The sequence below is a fragment of the Gymnoscopelus braueri genome, assembly GCF_963280865.1.
Source record: "Gymnoscopelus braueri genome assembly, chromosome: 2".
Lineage (NCBI taxonomy): Eukaryota > Metazoa > Chordata > Actinopteri > Myctophiformes > Myctophidae > Gymnoscopelus > Gymnoscopelus braueri.
This window is the reverse complement of record NC_137604.1, coordinates 36828757-36846137: the sequence shown is the minus strand read 5'-3', so window position 1 is coordinate 36846137 and position 17381 is coordinate 36828757. Positions and strand designations below refer to the sequence as shown.

The 17381-nt window shown below is 40.6% G+C and overlaps 1 protein-coding gene across 4 annotated transcripts in view; it reads left to right on the top strand.

Annotated features, from left to right (window-relative positions):
* The window catches only part of cc2d1a (coiled-coil and C2 domain containing 1A), a 28736-nt gene that overhangs the window by 1744 nt on the left and 9611 nt on the right, over window positions 1–17381 (top strand). For all 4 annotated transcript variants that reach the window (XM_080420062.1, XM_080420060.1, XM_080420061.1 and 1 more), the window contains exons 3-13: window positions 85–220; window positions 402–520; window positions 813–1040; window positions 2000–2315; window positions 10842–10951; window positions 11774–11846; window positions 12490–12594; window positions 13532–13659; window positions 14956–15028; window positions 15647–15780; window positions 16910–17009. In XM_080420062.1, the coding sequence (XP_080276188.1) occupies window positions 85–220; window positions 402–520; window positions 813–1040; window positions 2000–2315; window positions 10842–10951; window positions 11774–11846; window positions 12490–12594; window positions 13532–13659; window positions 14956–15028; window positions 15647–15780; window positions 16910–17009 (1522 nt within the window). The remainder of the gene's footprint in view (window positions 1–84; window positions 221–401; window positions 521–812; window positions 1041–1999; window positions 2316–10841; window positions 10952–11773; window positions 11847–12489; window positions 12595–13531; window positions 13660–14955; window positions 15029–15646; window positions 15781–16909; window positions 17010–17381) is intronic.

Genomic DNA, 17381 nt, shown 5'->3' with positions numbered 1-17381 from the left:
TCAGAGTTAAAAATGGTTAAATTAACACTGAGCATTTTACAGTGTATGTATGATTATTCATCACTCACTCACTCTCTCTTTCAGCTGGGCCTGCTCCTTGACCTGTCCCCAGATGGAGGGATGGATGATGGAGGGAATGAGGAAGAATTGGAAGCAGAGCTCCTGGCCCTTATGGGAGGAGGGGGTGGAGGGACACCGGGGAAGAAGAGTGGAGGCAGAAGTGAGAAAGAAACGTTTTCCTGTTTGTTGCCTGTCTTTTAATATAATATACTTTTTGGGAGATGTAGATGACCCGGCAATTTAAATGCCACCTATTACCAGTTCATACGATAATGTTAAACCCCTAATGATGTGCTGCTTCATAATGGAGTGGTCCTTCTAATGTACATTTATATATCTAGCTCCTGTGCCTATGGCGGAAATAGAGCGAATGGCCGCTCTCTGTATGAAAGACCTGGATGATGAGGAGGGTGGGGATGAGGATCTGGATGATGATGATGATGACGATGAAGATCTAATGGTACCAGACTTGCACATTCCTTTACGCTCATGTATTGTTTTCATGTACAGTGTTGTGCAGGACAGGTGCTAGGAATCCAAGATTATGCATGCATTTTAATGTGCTAGGAATTGGCACCTGCTCTCATTCAATATAGCTTATTGGCTTTGTGAAATCTAAGGAGAGAGGTTTGGCTTTTGGAATGGAATGTTATGTATTTACTCATTGTTTATAATAATGCTCCTAAAGGTTTGCACTAAACATGTTTAGAAATGCATCATTTATTTTGTGTGATTGTGTAATGTGTACACAGGCAGAACTGAACGAGGTTTTGGAGGATGATGAAGCTCCTAAGCCTGCACCTCCTGCCATCACTCCAGGCTCCAGGGTCACTCCCCACAGCGGCCCTACCACTCCTAGTGGGCCAGCAGGCTCGGAGTCCCGCCTGGTGGAGCGCATTGACATGTATCAGACAGCCATATCCAATGCCAAGGCTGCAGGGGAGTCCAGCAAAGCCCGGAGATATGACCGTGGCCTAAAGGTAAAGTGCAAAAAGAAATAAAAAATCACACCCTGTGTGAAGTGGGCGGTGTCTTGCTAGCTAATCACAATACTGAATGGAGTCAACCAATCATGTACAAAAGATAAATACATTTATTGAAACACTCTTTATGATGGACGAAACCATAACTTGAAAAAAAACAATTTATGGTTTTTTTCAAGTTATGGTTTCTTATATAGGGCTATGCACATGTGTCATGTGACACTGGCCAATCACAGTCCTGAATAGACTGTGATTGGCCAATCACGGTGCAGGGTTAGGCGGGGTAAATTTTTGTACATTTTTGTACATTTTTGTACATTTTTGGCCAATCACAGCGCAGGATTTGTTGTACAAATATCCAAACCTCACTTATAGGGGCGGTTTCACCGCCCGGAAAGAGCTCCTTAACCCATTAAGACCTGAGGCCGATTCTACGAATGCCTTCTAAATCTTGTGAGCTTGTATATCTGCTATTTTTGAATGGCCAATGCTAAAATCACACAGATACTTTCCCGGTCGTAATGGGTTAAGATATTAGTATTAGTCGGGCTTTGCATACTAAGGTGCCCTGTTTTCCAGATGATGAATGCTTATCAAATGAGAAGCCATAAAAAAAATGCCAAAAGAAGATTATGTAGAGTAGAGACAATCTGGTGTCCATAGATGTGGGTTTGAATTTAAAACGGCACATTGTCATTAGCAGAATCAATGAATGACTGAGTTAACTTTGCCAATATAGGCAAAAGGATCCACACAGTCCTTTTGCCTATATTGGATACAAAAATCCACCAAACCCTGGATCTCAACCTTGACTATGCTTTTTCCCGTGGGAAATACTGCAGTCCATTCAAAGTATACGTTTTCTATCATCCAAGGCTCTATATATCATCCTTCTTATTTGTACGTTGATTCTGTTGATGATTGTAACAGTGTCCACTTTTCCCATTTCATCTTAGACGTTGCAGTCCATGCTGGCTTCTGTCAAAAAAGGAAAGACAATCAACGAGGAGGAGATCCCGCCTCATGTTGCTACAGGTGGAAAGCCCAACCTTGCGTCTGAACCTGAACCAATCAAGGAACGGGATCTGACGGCTCCGGGACTTGTAATCACCCCGCCCACCAATCTGAAACCTCTGAGGGAGGCTGCCCCTCCAGCCCCTAATGCTAGGCCCCAGTTTCTTACTCCACCACAGAAACCTGCTGCTGCCATCACCCCAGACACACCTGCCATCTCTCCTCTCACCCCTGGCCAGCCTAATGTGCAGCACTCAGGTATATACACACACACACACACACACACACACACACACACACACACACACACACACACACACACACACACACACACACACACACACATACACACATACACTTGGGATTGTAGACTGTGTCTGTCACATACACATGTCACACTCCAAACATCTATAATTTACTAAATCTCTGTGTGTGTGTGTCACTCTGTCCGGGGCGTAACTCGGATAGTGTCCGACCGAGCCATCTCAAACTTGGTGTGTCTCATATTAGTCCATGAGCCAGACAAGATTTCATTATCGAAAGAGTGGGCAAAACCATACCTATATTAAATTGTTTATAGGGTCAATATAAGTAAATAAATATATGATAACTGATGGAGCTGTTTTTCCTTATCACCCACACAAAGTACCAGACACTTTCATAAAGAGGCGACAAAGAAAAAACAGACTCAGGTAGCCATTGGGTATAGTGAAATATCTTGTATTCAGACAGAGAGAGAATGGAAGGTTACTGTGTCACAGGTATGGTAGGCATCATCGGTCGTCGTCTCTCTCCAGTTTAACAGAGAAAGCACTGGACTTTAACAGCGTCCGTTAACATAAACATATGACATCATAGGATGTGACATAGATGAGTTTCCGGGCGAAGGTGGACTTCTTGGATTGGATGAGAGTGATGATTACGTTGTTGTCAGATGAGGATGATGATGGTAGATGATGAAGATGATGATGATGGTGTGACAGTTTATCTTTGGACAAACAGCGTCCACATGTCTGGGTCAACACGTTGACATCGGCTCTGACCTGTCACTGGTCAGTGGTGATTTCGTGACACCGAAGGAAGGGTTAGCGTAGAAAAGAACATCTAGATACAGTGTTCTCAAAACAACAGATAGCCACAGAAAGCCTGTAGCTAGTTTGACCTTGCATAGACAGAGAGACTGGGAGTACAGAAGCAACATTTAACATGACTGATTTAGGCCAATATGAAACCATTATATTAAATTGACATTTTAAGCAGGTATATGGACCCTAGACACATTATGATAATTAAGATAACAAGATTAACTCTATCAATAACCTTTCCACAGGAGCAGCTTTTTCATATTTATCACACATTTTGTTATTTTCCCCATACGTACATGACAGGTGAAAAAATTACAAAATTAAAAAAATAGTTATCATAATGAAACTTCCCTAGTTGATTACTTACATGAAGACAATGATTTATCGTATTACAAGTTTTCTGAAATTGTACATTCAAATATGCAAATTGGGCATTAGGAAAATATGCCCGAATTTGCATAACTTTCCAGAATCAACATTGGAACATTGGACAAAGCCAGAGTCAACATTCTTATTTAATTGTGTTAAGATGTTGGAGTCAAAGGTTTTTAACGAGGGAATATTCAATATCTGGCTCAATTTTGGGGCTCTGGCTCATGGACTAAATGCCTAATTTGCATATTTAAATATACAATTTCAGAAAACTTGTAATACGATAAATCATTGTCTTCATGTAAGTAATCAACTGGGGAAGTTTCATTATGATAACTATTTTTAAAATGTTGTCATTTTTTCACCTGTCATGTACAGTATTAATGTGGGGGTCCTTGACATGAAACAGTTCAAGAGACACTGATGTAGGGGCATTCGTTTACGGACAAAAACAACACAAAGTGTAAATATGGAGATAGATTTCTGTCTGACAGGGACAATAAACTGTTGTGGTGTGAATACCCAGGGCTTTAACCCATTAACACCGGGAACGCATCTGTGTGTCATTTTTTTATTTCTTTGGCTATTCAAAACCAAGTGCCGCGCTATAAGCTTGTAGATCTGCATTTTTTTTTTACTCTTGAAAATGTGTGCAAATCTTTGAATGTATATATTTTTTAAGGCAAACATTTTTAACTCAAATCTTTGCTTCTGGGGGATTCTACAAATGTCTTCTAAATCCTTTTTTTTACTCATGTTGCTATAATCAGTGGTTCTCAAAGGGACCCCCAGAAGCAAAGATTTGCACACATTTTCACGATAAAAAAAAAGAAAGCAGATCTACAGACTTGATAATCAGCAGTGCCCGGTTAAAGGGGAAATCCGCCTCGTCTTTATCACAATGGCCCCGATTCACTAAGCGATTTACGACCATATTTTGTACTTACCGGCATTTAAGACAAATCCTACACCTGCAGTCAGATTCATTAACACATTGACTGCCAGAATTATTTCAGATTTTTTTTCAGTTTTCTGACAGAGATTTTTCATTGAAAAAACTAAAAAGTACTCAGGAGCCGAGATACAGAATTTTTAAGTTTTAAGTTAACAAGGAAGTGGATAGGAGTCTAGATCTTGGAAAAATCATATCTCCTTGGTCTTTGGGTCAAATAAAAAAAAACAATGTAAAACAAAAAGGGGAAAAAAATATTTAATTTTTTATTTTATTTTTCTAAAAATGACTTGTCATTCTTGGCAGGCAAGTGATGGATTCCAAAAAATGCATAATATATGCATTATTGGCAGGCAACGTGTTAACGTTTTTTGGTCTGTGTTTTGAGCGTGAGGTGCGCACATTCTCAAGTCAGCCACGAGGCTGTCTTACCAGGGATAAAATGTGCGTATGTCTTTAGAATGCTTTATTCTTCATGCCAAAATCAATTACAACAGTGGCAAACCTCAAATAAAATATGTGTGTGGCCAACTTTTGTCAACACATATATATATATATATATATAAAATAAAGATAAAAAGATGTATTGCTTGTAGCCTATGCATAATATAGACATGATGTAGATTCCACCGCATTTAGAGATAAATTATTAGGTCCCTCAGCCTGTTTGCCAGTGCCGGCCAAGCGGGCCATCTCAGCTAAAGTGTCACGTAATGATGAAAATCGGCTATGATGCCATGTCACTGCAGAGGCACAGACACACCTCCAGTGTTCGCTCCGCGGTATTAATTTATAATAGGCTACTGTAGGCTAGGCTACTGTATATTGATCACATGAACACCACACACAATAGCCTAATACATCTTACCATATGATGAGACAACTAGTTTATGAAAGCTGTGTCCAGAAGATCTCCATTCCGATGTAGGACAGTGATATATTAATCCAAAATTAACTAATTTAATCAATAAGTAATCAATAAGCTCTGGTCCATAATCGGATAGCAGCGTTCCACTTGTATGCCCTGGATTTATTTTCAACATCATCTTTTTACCTCGGTAAACGTGAGCAATGTTCAGTAGAAAAGGCTTATAAAATATCCTTTCCATGTTATTAGTCTATTATTTGCTGTCGGGGTTAAACCTTGTAAACATTACACATTACGTTCAGCTGATCCATCGTGCAATAGTGGGACTCGCTTCCAGACAGATCAGAATGATGTTCAAGTTCTCTGTCAGTGTCAAGGCAATGCGGCCGACATCTGTAAGTTTGGACGATACGTTAAACTCCTGCAGCACCGGTGTTCCCAGATTTTGTGAGAGAAATAAGCAACTAGGTCTATGAAAATAAGCCCAAAAGAAGCTAGCCATATGAGAACTGTAAACCTATATTTACTGTATACATTGAAATGATATACTGTAGTGTATACATTGGAGATAGCCGATCTACAAGACAATCTAAAAGCTCAAAGCGCTTCATGATGCAATGCGTTGTGAGCTTGTAGATCTGCTATTTTAAAAAAAAAACTTGAAATAAAAAGTGGAATATTTGGAAGATTTTTTAAACATTCTATGCACAAATCTGGTAAGGGGCTCCAGCTGGCACAACGCATTTTCAGATGGGGCTTATAGGGATAAATTAGCCTACATATTAACTTGGGGGTCCATGACATAAAAATATTTGAGAACCACCGGTTAAAATAATTGAACAATTGTGAAGCAAGCCCAAATAATGAGCTACACTTTAGAAACAAGCCCAAAAAAACGCACCCCACAGCTACCAATATTTACAAGCAACTTTACAGAAAAATAAGCCCAAATTCGCTTATAATAAGCGAACATGGCAACACTGTTCAGCACGGTGACGTTGAAGTTGGATGCTGTTGGATGCAGCCTTCCAGATTAATCATGTCCTACACCTGGTCATACGCACGTCTCAGGGATATACGAACCCCTTTGAGAATTGCACGTCAGTTTGTGAGTACCAAAAATACGAACTCCTTTACAAACTTTATTTACCCCATATTTACAACCAGCTTAGTGAATTAGGGCCAATATGCCCAAATATGGAAATGTCATAGTACTGACAAAATTCTGATCATAGATTTAGCTCAAATAGACATTCAGGTTGAGTAACGTCATTAGCTATTCCATATAATGATGTCATCACGCAATGATATCACAACATCATTATTACATCAGATGTAATTGTCCTTTTAAATGTCTCTACCACAACACCATTCAGCAACTTCTGGGAATAAATTGCCCTGCCTTCTAACAACAACCTTTCTGTAAATGACTTGCACTGATTCAAACAGTGGTGCTGATGTGAAATGTTTCACTGGACGATACATCTGAAAGGACATGATAATGACTCCCAAGCTGCTGTGGTAGTCGGACACAAGGTGTACTCATTTGAAGGAAACTATAACAAGATCAGTGTTCAGATTGAAGTCCACATCTTTAACACAGTGTCTCTGCGCTGGAGGAAGTTGTCCCCATGGACAAATGGAAGAGGAGAAGGTCCCCCTGATGTTCCCTCCAGGCGCTGGGGCCACACAGCTGTACTTATAGCAGATTGCGTCTACATCTGGGGAGGGTATCCTTACTGCAACCTGCTCTATGGATTTGATGTCGACTCCCACAGATGGTTCAAGCCCGATATCTCTGGAACTGTTCCAGAGGTAAGGTACTACCACACAGCCTGTGTCTTGGAGAAGGTCATGTATATCCATGGAGGATCCGTCAACCAGACTGGATACACTAATGACATGTACAAGTTGGACACCACCACAATGGTCTGGGCTTTAATTAACACCAGAGGAACTTCACCACCTGTTTCAGTTTGTCACTCTGCCACCATCATCGGGACAAAGTTTGTATTTGGGGGCTGTGGGGACGAGGGAGTCATCTACAACATCAGAGTGTTTGACACAGAGACCAACAACTGGCTGAACACACCTCATGCACAGCCTCTCCCGGAAAGACTCTGGGGTCATGCAGCCTTTGCATACAATGGAGAGCTGTACATATATGGTGGCTACACACGGATTGATGTGTGGAAATTCAACCCAGTGACCTTCACCTGGAATAAGGTTGAACTCAAGGGAAACGGCCCTTCTCAGATGTATTATGGTGCATGTTGCATGGTGGGAGATCGTATCATACTCTCTGATGGTCTGTACATCTTAGATTTAAGTCCAACACTGAAGACATTATGCAAGCTAGTAGTTATTCAGTACGGTGTGGAGCAGTCAGAACTCCCTCACAACATCAGGTGGGAACTGGCAGCCATGACTAAAAACCACTAGAAAGGTTCACATGCTCAGTGGAGCGCACATCTCTGCCAGTACAATATTTGCCTCTGAGATGTAGTGGAGTAGAATTAGAAGTACTGAAAATTGGAAATACTCCAGTAAAAAATACCTCAAAATTGTACTTAAGTACAGTACTTGAGTAAATGTACTTAGTTACTTTACACCACTGGTGGAAACCTTGTATGTCCACCACACCGTTACTTTTCAGTAACACACTCTATGCGATGATGTAAGGGCAGTGTTTCTCAAAGTGGGGTCCTTGGGAGGTTTCCAGGGGGTCCCCAGCAAAATTGTGGAGCGGCTATTTTCCAAAAAAGTCTTGAAAAAATGATTAGATAACACAAATCTAGTACGGGGGTCCTTGGCACATTTTCAGATGGGGGTCCGCAGCAAAATACGTATTAATGTGGGGGTCCTTGACATGAAACAGTTCAAGAGACACTGATGTAGGGGCATTCGTTTACGGACAAAAACAACACAAAGTGTAAATATGGAGATAGATTTCTGTCCGACAGGGACAATAAACTGTTGTGGTGTGAATACCCAGGGTTTTAACCCATTAACACCGGGAACGCATCTGTGTGTCATTTTTTGATTTCTTTGGCTATTCCAAAAATAGCAGATCTACAAGCTCATAACGCGGCACCGAGTGCCGCGCTATGAGCTTGTAGATCTGCTAATTTTTTTTTAAACTCTTGAAAATGTGTGCAAATCTTTGAATGTATATATTTTTTAAAGCGAACATTTTTAACTCAAATATTTGCTTCTGGGGGATTCTACAAATGTCTTCTAAATCCTAACCGTTTTTTATATATTTTTTTACTCATTATGCTATAATCAGTGGTTCTCAAAGGGACCCTCAGAAGAATTCCAGCGTAAAACAAAGATTATAATTTTGCTTTTTTTTAGCTTTTGCAAAGTAGAAATACTCTGTTACAAGTAAAAGTGAGGAAATACAAATTTACTTGAGTAAAGTACAAAAGTATTGGTATCAAAATGTACTTAAAGTATTCATTATGTAGAATGTCCCATTTCACAACTTTTCAAATGTATAAAATGTATACAAATCGTTTGAAAATAGCAGATCTACAAGCTCACTATGTGTCACATAGCGACGCATTGTGAGCTTGTAGATCGGCTATTTTCAAATTGCCGAAATGTGTGTAGGGCTGAAGTGGTTAATGTATGTTTTGTGATAATAATCAAAATCTACAAACTAACTAGTAACCAAAGTTTTCAAATAATTGTAGTGGAGTAAAAGTACAGTATTATTTTTATTTTTTGTAAACATGGAAAATAATGCAGAGTCTTTAGGATGAATTCAAAAGCAATTGTTTCTTTAAACATAACTGTGTTTCATGGAACATGGTGGAAGAAGTACTCAGACATTTTACTTAAGTAGCCTAAAAGTAGCAATACCACAATATAAAAACACTCTGTTACAACTAAAAGGCCTGTGTCCAAAATGTTACTTGTGTAAAAGTACAAAAGTATTGGCATCAAAATAAACTTAAAGTACCAAAAGTAAAAGTACAAAAATGTTTGAAAATAGCCGAACTACAAGCTCACAACGCGTCGCAATGTGACGTGTTGTGAGCTTGTAGATCGGCTATATTATACTTTTACTCCACTACAATTATTTGACAGCTTTATTTACTAGTTACATTGCAGATTTAGATTTATGATTGAAAAAGAGAGTATTTCTTTATAAACAACAATGTTTAACACATTAAACCATATTAGACAAACTAAACACATAAAAACATCGGAAACAACAGTTTCACAAAATTACTCCTATACCAAGCTGTACTTGAACCTTGGTCTGTAAATTATAAGGCCACTCTCTACTCCACTACACTATCTGCCATTTTTACTGTTCTGAGCTGTGTGTGTCTGTGCGTGTTTGGGGGTGGGGTGGGGGGTCACACTGAGGTGGGGGCTCCTGGCCTAAGTTTGGTACACACACACACACACACACACAAAAGTACCTATCTGGTAGGTACCCATCGTGAGGATCTCAACTGGCTACCACTGTACGTATGGGGAAAATAACAAAATGTGTGATAAATATGAAAAAGCTGCTCCTGTGCAAAGGTTATCATATATTTATTTACTTATATTGACCTTAGAAACAATTTAATATAGGTATGGTTTTGCCCACTCTTTCGATAATCATTGCTCAATTTTGGGGCTCTGGCTCATGGACTATATGACCCCAAGGTGTGTGGTGCCGAAAGGCACCAATGGTTTCCGGGAACCGAAAAACCACAAATATATGTATATGTCAGCCCACGGGTCTGAGGAAGACACACAAATTCTTGGTGTGTTCGGGAGATTTTATGCATCGGCTTCACTGATTGGCCAACCCAAACCGTTGGCTTTACGGATTGGCAGACACTGCATCACGTTTGCGCCGCTAAGCCAGTATAAATCCCTGATTGGCTAACCCGACCTATCGGCTGAACTGATTGGTAGTAGCCTCGCGTGGCCAGACAATATCACACGACACACTGCGTGGATATTAGTCTGGTCCCTATCAACGATAGATTTTTTTCCAAGGGGCGGTTACAAAAAGATCCAAACGGACTCTATTGGTTAGACCTAAACCAATCAGAGCAGTGCTTCCTTGTTCACGAACCAATCAGAGCAGTGCTTCCTTGTACGTCATTGCTCCAAATAAGGTGATAAGCCCGCCCACATTTGGATACTCGGCCCTGGTTGGTTCCGCACAACTGCGGAGGGAGAGAAATGGAATCTCTATGGAGGGGGGCCAGACCTAATCTGCCGAGGGCTAAAGTGCGATGCAATTTTGCAAAGGCAGATTCGTCTGGAACCAGGCTAGATTGGTAGAGCTTCACATAACGTTTGCACTTTGTAAGATTTTGACTTTTTTTTTATGTCACTGGGCTCCCGTGAGACATTATACATTCTAGTTCACCTATTTCATCTGTGTGTCATTTGCTGCCTTGACTTCCATTTTCTCTATGCTGATTCCTTTTTCTGTGTGTGTCTCTGCTCAACTACACCATTCATTCCAACCCCAATCCCACCCCTTCCAGAGGTGAAACAGACTGTGTTGTCCAGGCAGAGGGAGTATAAACTAGCTGCCATTCAAGCCAAGCAGGGTGGAGACACAGAACTGGCCAAACGACACTACCTCGTTGCCAAGGTAACACAATGGTGTACTACTATTGTTAACGCAAATAAGTAATTTTGATGATATTTTTACCAGAGCCTAACCTTTTATTAGATTTATTTGAAGGCTGATATTATCGGCTGATGTTGGCCTGTAGCAGATATATCCGTATTAGGGATGGCCATTTCGAGACATTTTGGTAACTGGTAACTGAAACTCAAGTCATTACCCTTTAATTAACCAGATTAAAAGATTAAAACCTTTTGAATGGACGAATGTTGAACCGAGTATAGCCAAATGTGGGTAAACTTAGTCTTTGGTGAGTAAATTATGAAGACCATCCACCGCTTCCACCACTTCCACCACTTTGTACGGTAGAAATAATGAATTTCATACATACGCGAGAGGTTTTCTGTCACAATCTGTATCAGTCTTTTTTTTTTTGCTTTAATTTTGTTTTTTAAATAAGCATCATCACATATTTTGCCCAACAGATTGCTATCAGCATTATCTACTCTGCTGCCCTCGCAAGACTACTGTTTATTATAGGGATGTTGTGCATTAAATGTTTATAATAAAGTATAATGTTCAACTGTATCCAGCCTTTATCACAACTTGTTTTTGATAACCAAGTTTGAGGCATCCATCCAAAAAAAGTGTTGCCACATTTTGTTATGGGATTTCTATTTTTTACTCCCAAACATAAGTATTGGACCGAACAATCCTATTTTGGAAAGACTCGATGGAGGTAAAGATAGATGGGGAACTATGCATGCATGTAAGAGAGAGAGAAAAGAGAGGCAGAGTGTCTGTGTTAATGTGATCCTAATCACTGTGTAACCTTCTTTATTGTAGAAACTGGATATAGTGGTGGCGGCGTTGGACAGAGGAGAGCCTGTAGAACTCAACTCCCTACCACCATCACCTGGTCTGTGAAATCTTTTAGCGTGGCATGTCATAATGGGGATAATAATTTGACGAAAATAGGCAAACATTCGGCAAAAATAGCCGATATACAAGCTCACAAATGTTGTGAGCTTGTAGATGGCCTATTTTCGGCGAAGAGATTTGGTGTAGGGCTACCTCTGGTCAACGAAGAAAATAGGGTTTAAGTGGTTAAAAAGTAGTAATGGCCAAACTTGACCAAATACCAAAATGGTACCAGAGTGGTACAAACTAAATACACCATATTGTTCACATTTCTTTATGCATTACATTTGATTGGGTAACATGAACAAGCTAGGTTAGAGAAAATAATAAACAGAGTCTGTTAAGAATTTGTATTTGTAGATCAAAAGGTTTCACATTACATGAGCACAAATCATTTTCACTACATCAGGGGCGTTTTCAAAGCCTTCCGTTGGCAGCATTCTTGCTTACAACCACAGCCAGAACTCTCTGGCTGTTTATTGGCAACAGATCAGAGAGAATTTAGTGAAGCTTTAGAAAAGAGATGATCACAGTGAAACTCTGCTTTGCTGCCCTCTCTCCCATCCCCTCTCCTCTCCTCTCATTTTGTCCCCTTCTTACATCACAACCTTATCAACTAATCCTCTGCCTCCTCTTCTCAGGAGATGTGGTGGTGGAGCGTTCTGCTCCCTCTGCTCCTCAGTCCTCCTCCAGACCGGCTCCTCAAACTGCTCCTGTTGCTGTAGCGCCCCAGGTGGCAAATGATGGTAAGGTCCCAGTAAACCACAACTGAGTTTGTGTGAATCCCTCTTGCTAGCCAAAAAGTAATACTGCATAATTCAGTGTAATGCATGTTGTCTACAAAGATACAGGCGGGTGACAATTTAGACAGAAATCGTGAATAAAGAAACATAAGGAATGCAGATGCTTCCATACAGGTGCATTACATGATACAGTTGGGCAATTAGCATCTTAGCATGCTGTGGCATGTATAAAAAATATGTAGCAGGCCCAGTTGACCTTGATTTTGGAACAAATCAGGGTTCATTATTGGCAGGAGCTTCAGTCACAAAGACTGCTTAAGTGTTTCAATAGGAACATTGACTAAAGTATCCGCATCACATCGGTAAATATCGTCAGACATTGTGATCAAAAGCACACATTGGATGACAGTGATGCAATATGTAATGGTACAATATGTCATGGAAAACAGAACAGCAACTCTTCTTTCCTGTTGACTGGGAATGTCAATTCAGGACATGATCAGACTGTCAGCAAGAACAGTCAGTTAACAACTACTGTACAAAGAGAGGGATGTCATCATCTCTACTAGACTGAGCGCAGGGAGAAGATAAGATTATGTTTTCGCCTCTGTCTGTCCCTGTCAAGCTTCTTGAGAATGCTGCCTTGAGAATGCTGCCAAAAAACTAAATTTCCAAATATTTTACGCATCAGTTACCTACATCTGCTTGTCTGTTTGGAACTCTGTATTTTGACAAGACTGTCCCAACACCTTACTTCTTAGTAAGCTGTTAGGTCACCTTACTTCACTTACTGTTGGCTTTTCCTTTAATTTGTCACCCAGCTGTATCTGATGTGTGTGTGATCTGTCGAAGCTAGCTGCGTAACATATACTTTGTTGTGTATGTCAAGTACTATGTAATAATGTGTGTGTGTGTGTCTGTGTCCGTGCCTGCTCCAAAGCCCTGCCTGCCCCTGGGAGTATAGCAGAGGCCCTGCAGCAGAGGATGGACAGATACAAAGCGGCAGCAGAGGGAGCCAAGAGCAAAGGAGATGAGCGCAAGGCCCGCATGCACCAGCGCATTGTCAAGGTACACAAACTTATGACTGTGCGTATGTGATTGCACTTCTTCAGGTTGGGGGTTCACTCCTCTTTTTAATTGATTTATTTTTTATATTGTATAAAATACTTCCTACTTGGTAGGAAAGCTTAAAGACACTGCTTTCTATGGGCAGTAGAGGAAAGGCACTGTTGGAATCTTTGTCAACTTATGAACTTCCCAGGACGGAGTCACTGTGCTTACTTGTACTTGTAAGAACAGTGCGATGCAGTTATATATATATATATATCCCTGCTGTCCAGCGCGAACCTGCTAACTCCAAAACGCTCATTGTTCAGGAAATGAAAAAACAAAATATACGTTTTTCAGGAAATGAAGAAAACCTTATATTTTTAAAACAAAGCAATACTGCCTCATCAGAGTTGGTATAGTGACTTTATATATTGTCAGATACTTGCATTTGTCATTATATTATCAACACTTTACCCAAATCCAGTGCAAGTGGAGTTAGTAGTTTCAGACGAGCAGAAATCAAGCTGAAATGGAGTTAGGAGTCCGAACAACAAAAGCTCCACTCGCTGCTGAGGGAGGGGTTTCAAAAGGGTACAAATTCCCAAAAGCTAACAATGGATCTCCAAGCTCACAATGCATCACAACGTGTGAATTAATGCCCTGATGCTTCATGACACTTATTATATAGGCCTACAATAATAAACAAGACTTTAAATATTACAATAACTTCTGCAAAGAGGTAGTAGAACTAGCGCAACAGAAATGCTATGAACGCCATTCTTCTTGTCACATTGCTCTCCTCATTAAACACTTCATAGATTTTAGAAATATAATTACTTGTTTTCATAACATTAGCGTCAGTGCTAAGTTTGATAAACAGGTACACTGTATAGTTTTAACAGACAACGGGGATAAAAACCCTGACGTTTAGTTTGTTTATGTGCTGCTCCGTGTTCCTCCTCTCTGACTGCGCAGCCAGCGCGCTCTGTCTGTGTTGTGCAAAGGCAGCAGCAGAGGAGAGGGAGGGAATTGCGTGGTATTGACGGACAGTTTGAGGATCCAATGGAGTTGTTAGGTTTTGTCAGAGGCGCTTTTTAATACTTTTCATTGGTTCAAAAAAATGATTTTTTACACAGACGTAAAGGGTGCTGAAAATGGAGTTAGCTGGTTCGTCCTGGACACCGACGATATATATATATATAGAGCCAACATTTGTCTCCCCAAAAATATTATTAGTGAAGTTCAAATCAGAATATATATATATATATATATTGAATAACAATTAACGTCATCATTCTCTGTCTCTCTTATCAGCAATACCAGGATGCCATCAGAGCTCACAAAGCTGGACGGCCAGTCAACCTGGCAGAGCTCCCTGTGCCACCAGGTCAATACATTTCACCATATCATTTTTTAGAGAGAACATTATGACAAGTGTAGAACTAATAGATTCACTTTCTGTATCGGTAAGGTCATATCACTAACTGTATCAGTAACATCACATCACTTCCTTGATCAGTAACTTCACAAGTAGACAATAGTCAAGTGTACTGTGCAATAGTTGGAGCAATAGCAACCCAGGCAGTATTCCTTAAGCTGAGAGAGGAGTGGAGGTAAAATGAGTTGAAGAGATGATCTTCAGTTTATAACCGAACCAGATGGAGTCTAATGACGGTGTGGCTCCCATGTGTATACCTGACGAAGGCCGTACAGGCCAAAGCGTTGTATTTTTTTTTACCACTGCATGAATAAATATATAGTTTTGGAAGCATTAAGACGGTGTGCAGACCTTCTCTCTCTCTACATTATTATTTAACCTGATCTAGCACCCGTCGAAATAGCCGACGGATGTGTGTGCACCTCTTGACTCCCATGTGAATCTCCCATGTTCATTTGACTATTGGTGAAAGGAGAGGGATTTTTCTTTTACATAGATTTATTCTGTGTGTTATGTGTTGTTTTACATAGTTAGATGTGATGTGTGGGTGTTGTGTTGCTCCTCTAGGCTGTCCTCCAATCCAGGGCTCCGAGGGTGGTCAGCAAAACTTCATGGGTGTCCTGGAAACAGCCATGAAACTAGCCAATCAGGACACGGAAGCAGATGAGGAAGAGGAGGGTGGCACAGGAGAGGTTGGCAAGGTAACCGAAACAAAATCAGAACAGTACACCACTGACATCAACACACATGTAACAGCTTACAGTTAACTAATGTTTGGTGGAGTTTCTGAAATGATGGCCTCGCATCAATAAAAAGTCATTTTAACAGTACTGAAAACAAAGGCCACTAGAAAAGTGTGCTCCTTGGAGCGTACGTCTCCGCCAGTCTGGGATGCCTACCCAGGGCCTCCAAACTTTGGAAGTCAGTCATAGCCAATTGGAATAGAATATGAAAAATCTGATACATGTCAGATCAATTTGTGTGAATTAGGACAGCATTTGTAGGAGTAATAGCAAGATATATGATTTTGACGAAAATGCAAAATAGCGGAAAATGTAGTTTGACACAAATGGATGGGGCCTATATGGGGAGTTGTGTCATGATCCAAGGAATCCAGGGAGGGAAAGTTTAGTCATACAGAGAGATGATTTGCACTGATTTGTGAGTTTTGGAAAAAATATGTATTAGTTGTAGCAAAAAGTGTGTTTTGAAGAAAAAGCAAAATGGTGGAAAATGCTGTCAAGCGGAAATGGCCGTGGCCTATGTAGGGAGTTGTTAGTTCAGAAGTGGGTTGCATCCAGTTCATCGCTGGTGCTGGACACAGAATAAAAGTACATTTTTACTTGACTCATTCAGTCAAAAATGTTCAGAACCCAAGATATCATGATTTGAAAATGTGCTGCTCCATTCACTTCTTGTTTAACTTCTTACTGAAAAAGGCTGTATCTCGGCTCCTAAGCACTTTTCTTTAACAATGAATTTTTGGCTCTGGCACTGGGACAACACAACCAGAAATAAGTCTGGCACTGAATGATTTAAGTACAGGTGGTACAATGTTACGGCCACACATGGCCTTCATCAGGTGAGGGGAGTTGTCATGATCCAAGGAATCCAGGGGAAAACTATTTTGTACAACCTACGGTTCAAGAGTTATAGGCCAAACGTGAATCAGCCTGTTAAGTTTGGGGCAGAGGTTCTTCCTTGGCCTACTGGGAGTGTTGGTCCAACGGTGCTGGAGATTAGCTGCTCACAGACACACACACAGACGGACGGACACTATCCAGTGCCATAGTCCCAGTCTGACATCTTCCTATGTTTCTCTCTCTTCAGCCTGCAGTGCGTCCACCCAACTACACAGCCAAGTCTCCAGCTCCTCAGGCCCCAAGAGGCTCCTCAGCACCTCCTCAAGATTTCAAACTGGGACCAAAAGGTAGGTGTTTCCATATGTGTGCACAGCTACATCAAGTGTGCACAGCAACAGCAAGTGTTTAGTTTAAATGTGTTTACACACAGTCCTATATTTTCACACTCAAAAAAGCGCAATTTGATGTACTGGTGGAAGTGAAGAAACTGGAGGATCCTCCATGACACATACATTGGGAAGAAGATGGAGAACAAGACTGGACAGGTGGACAGGGGTAACCAAAAAAAGACAGTGGAAGTACACATGGTTTTCTTAAATTCTTCTATGGAAAGCAGACTGTATCTTAACATGTAGATAATTGACCATGGAAAGTCAATTGTATGCTTTTTACATATGTTAAAGCTTACTGTATGCTTACATTACTACCTGACCAAGTTC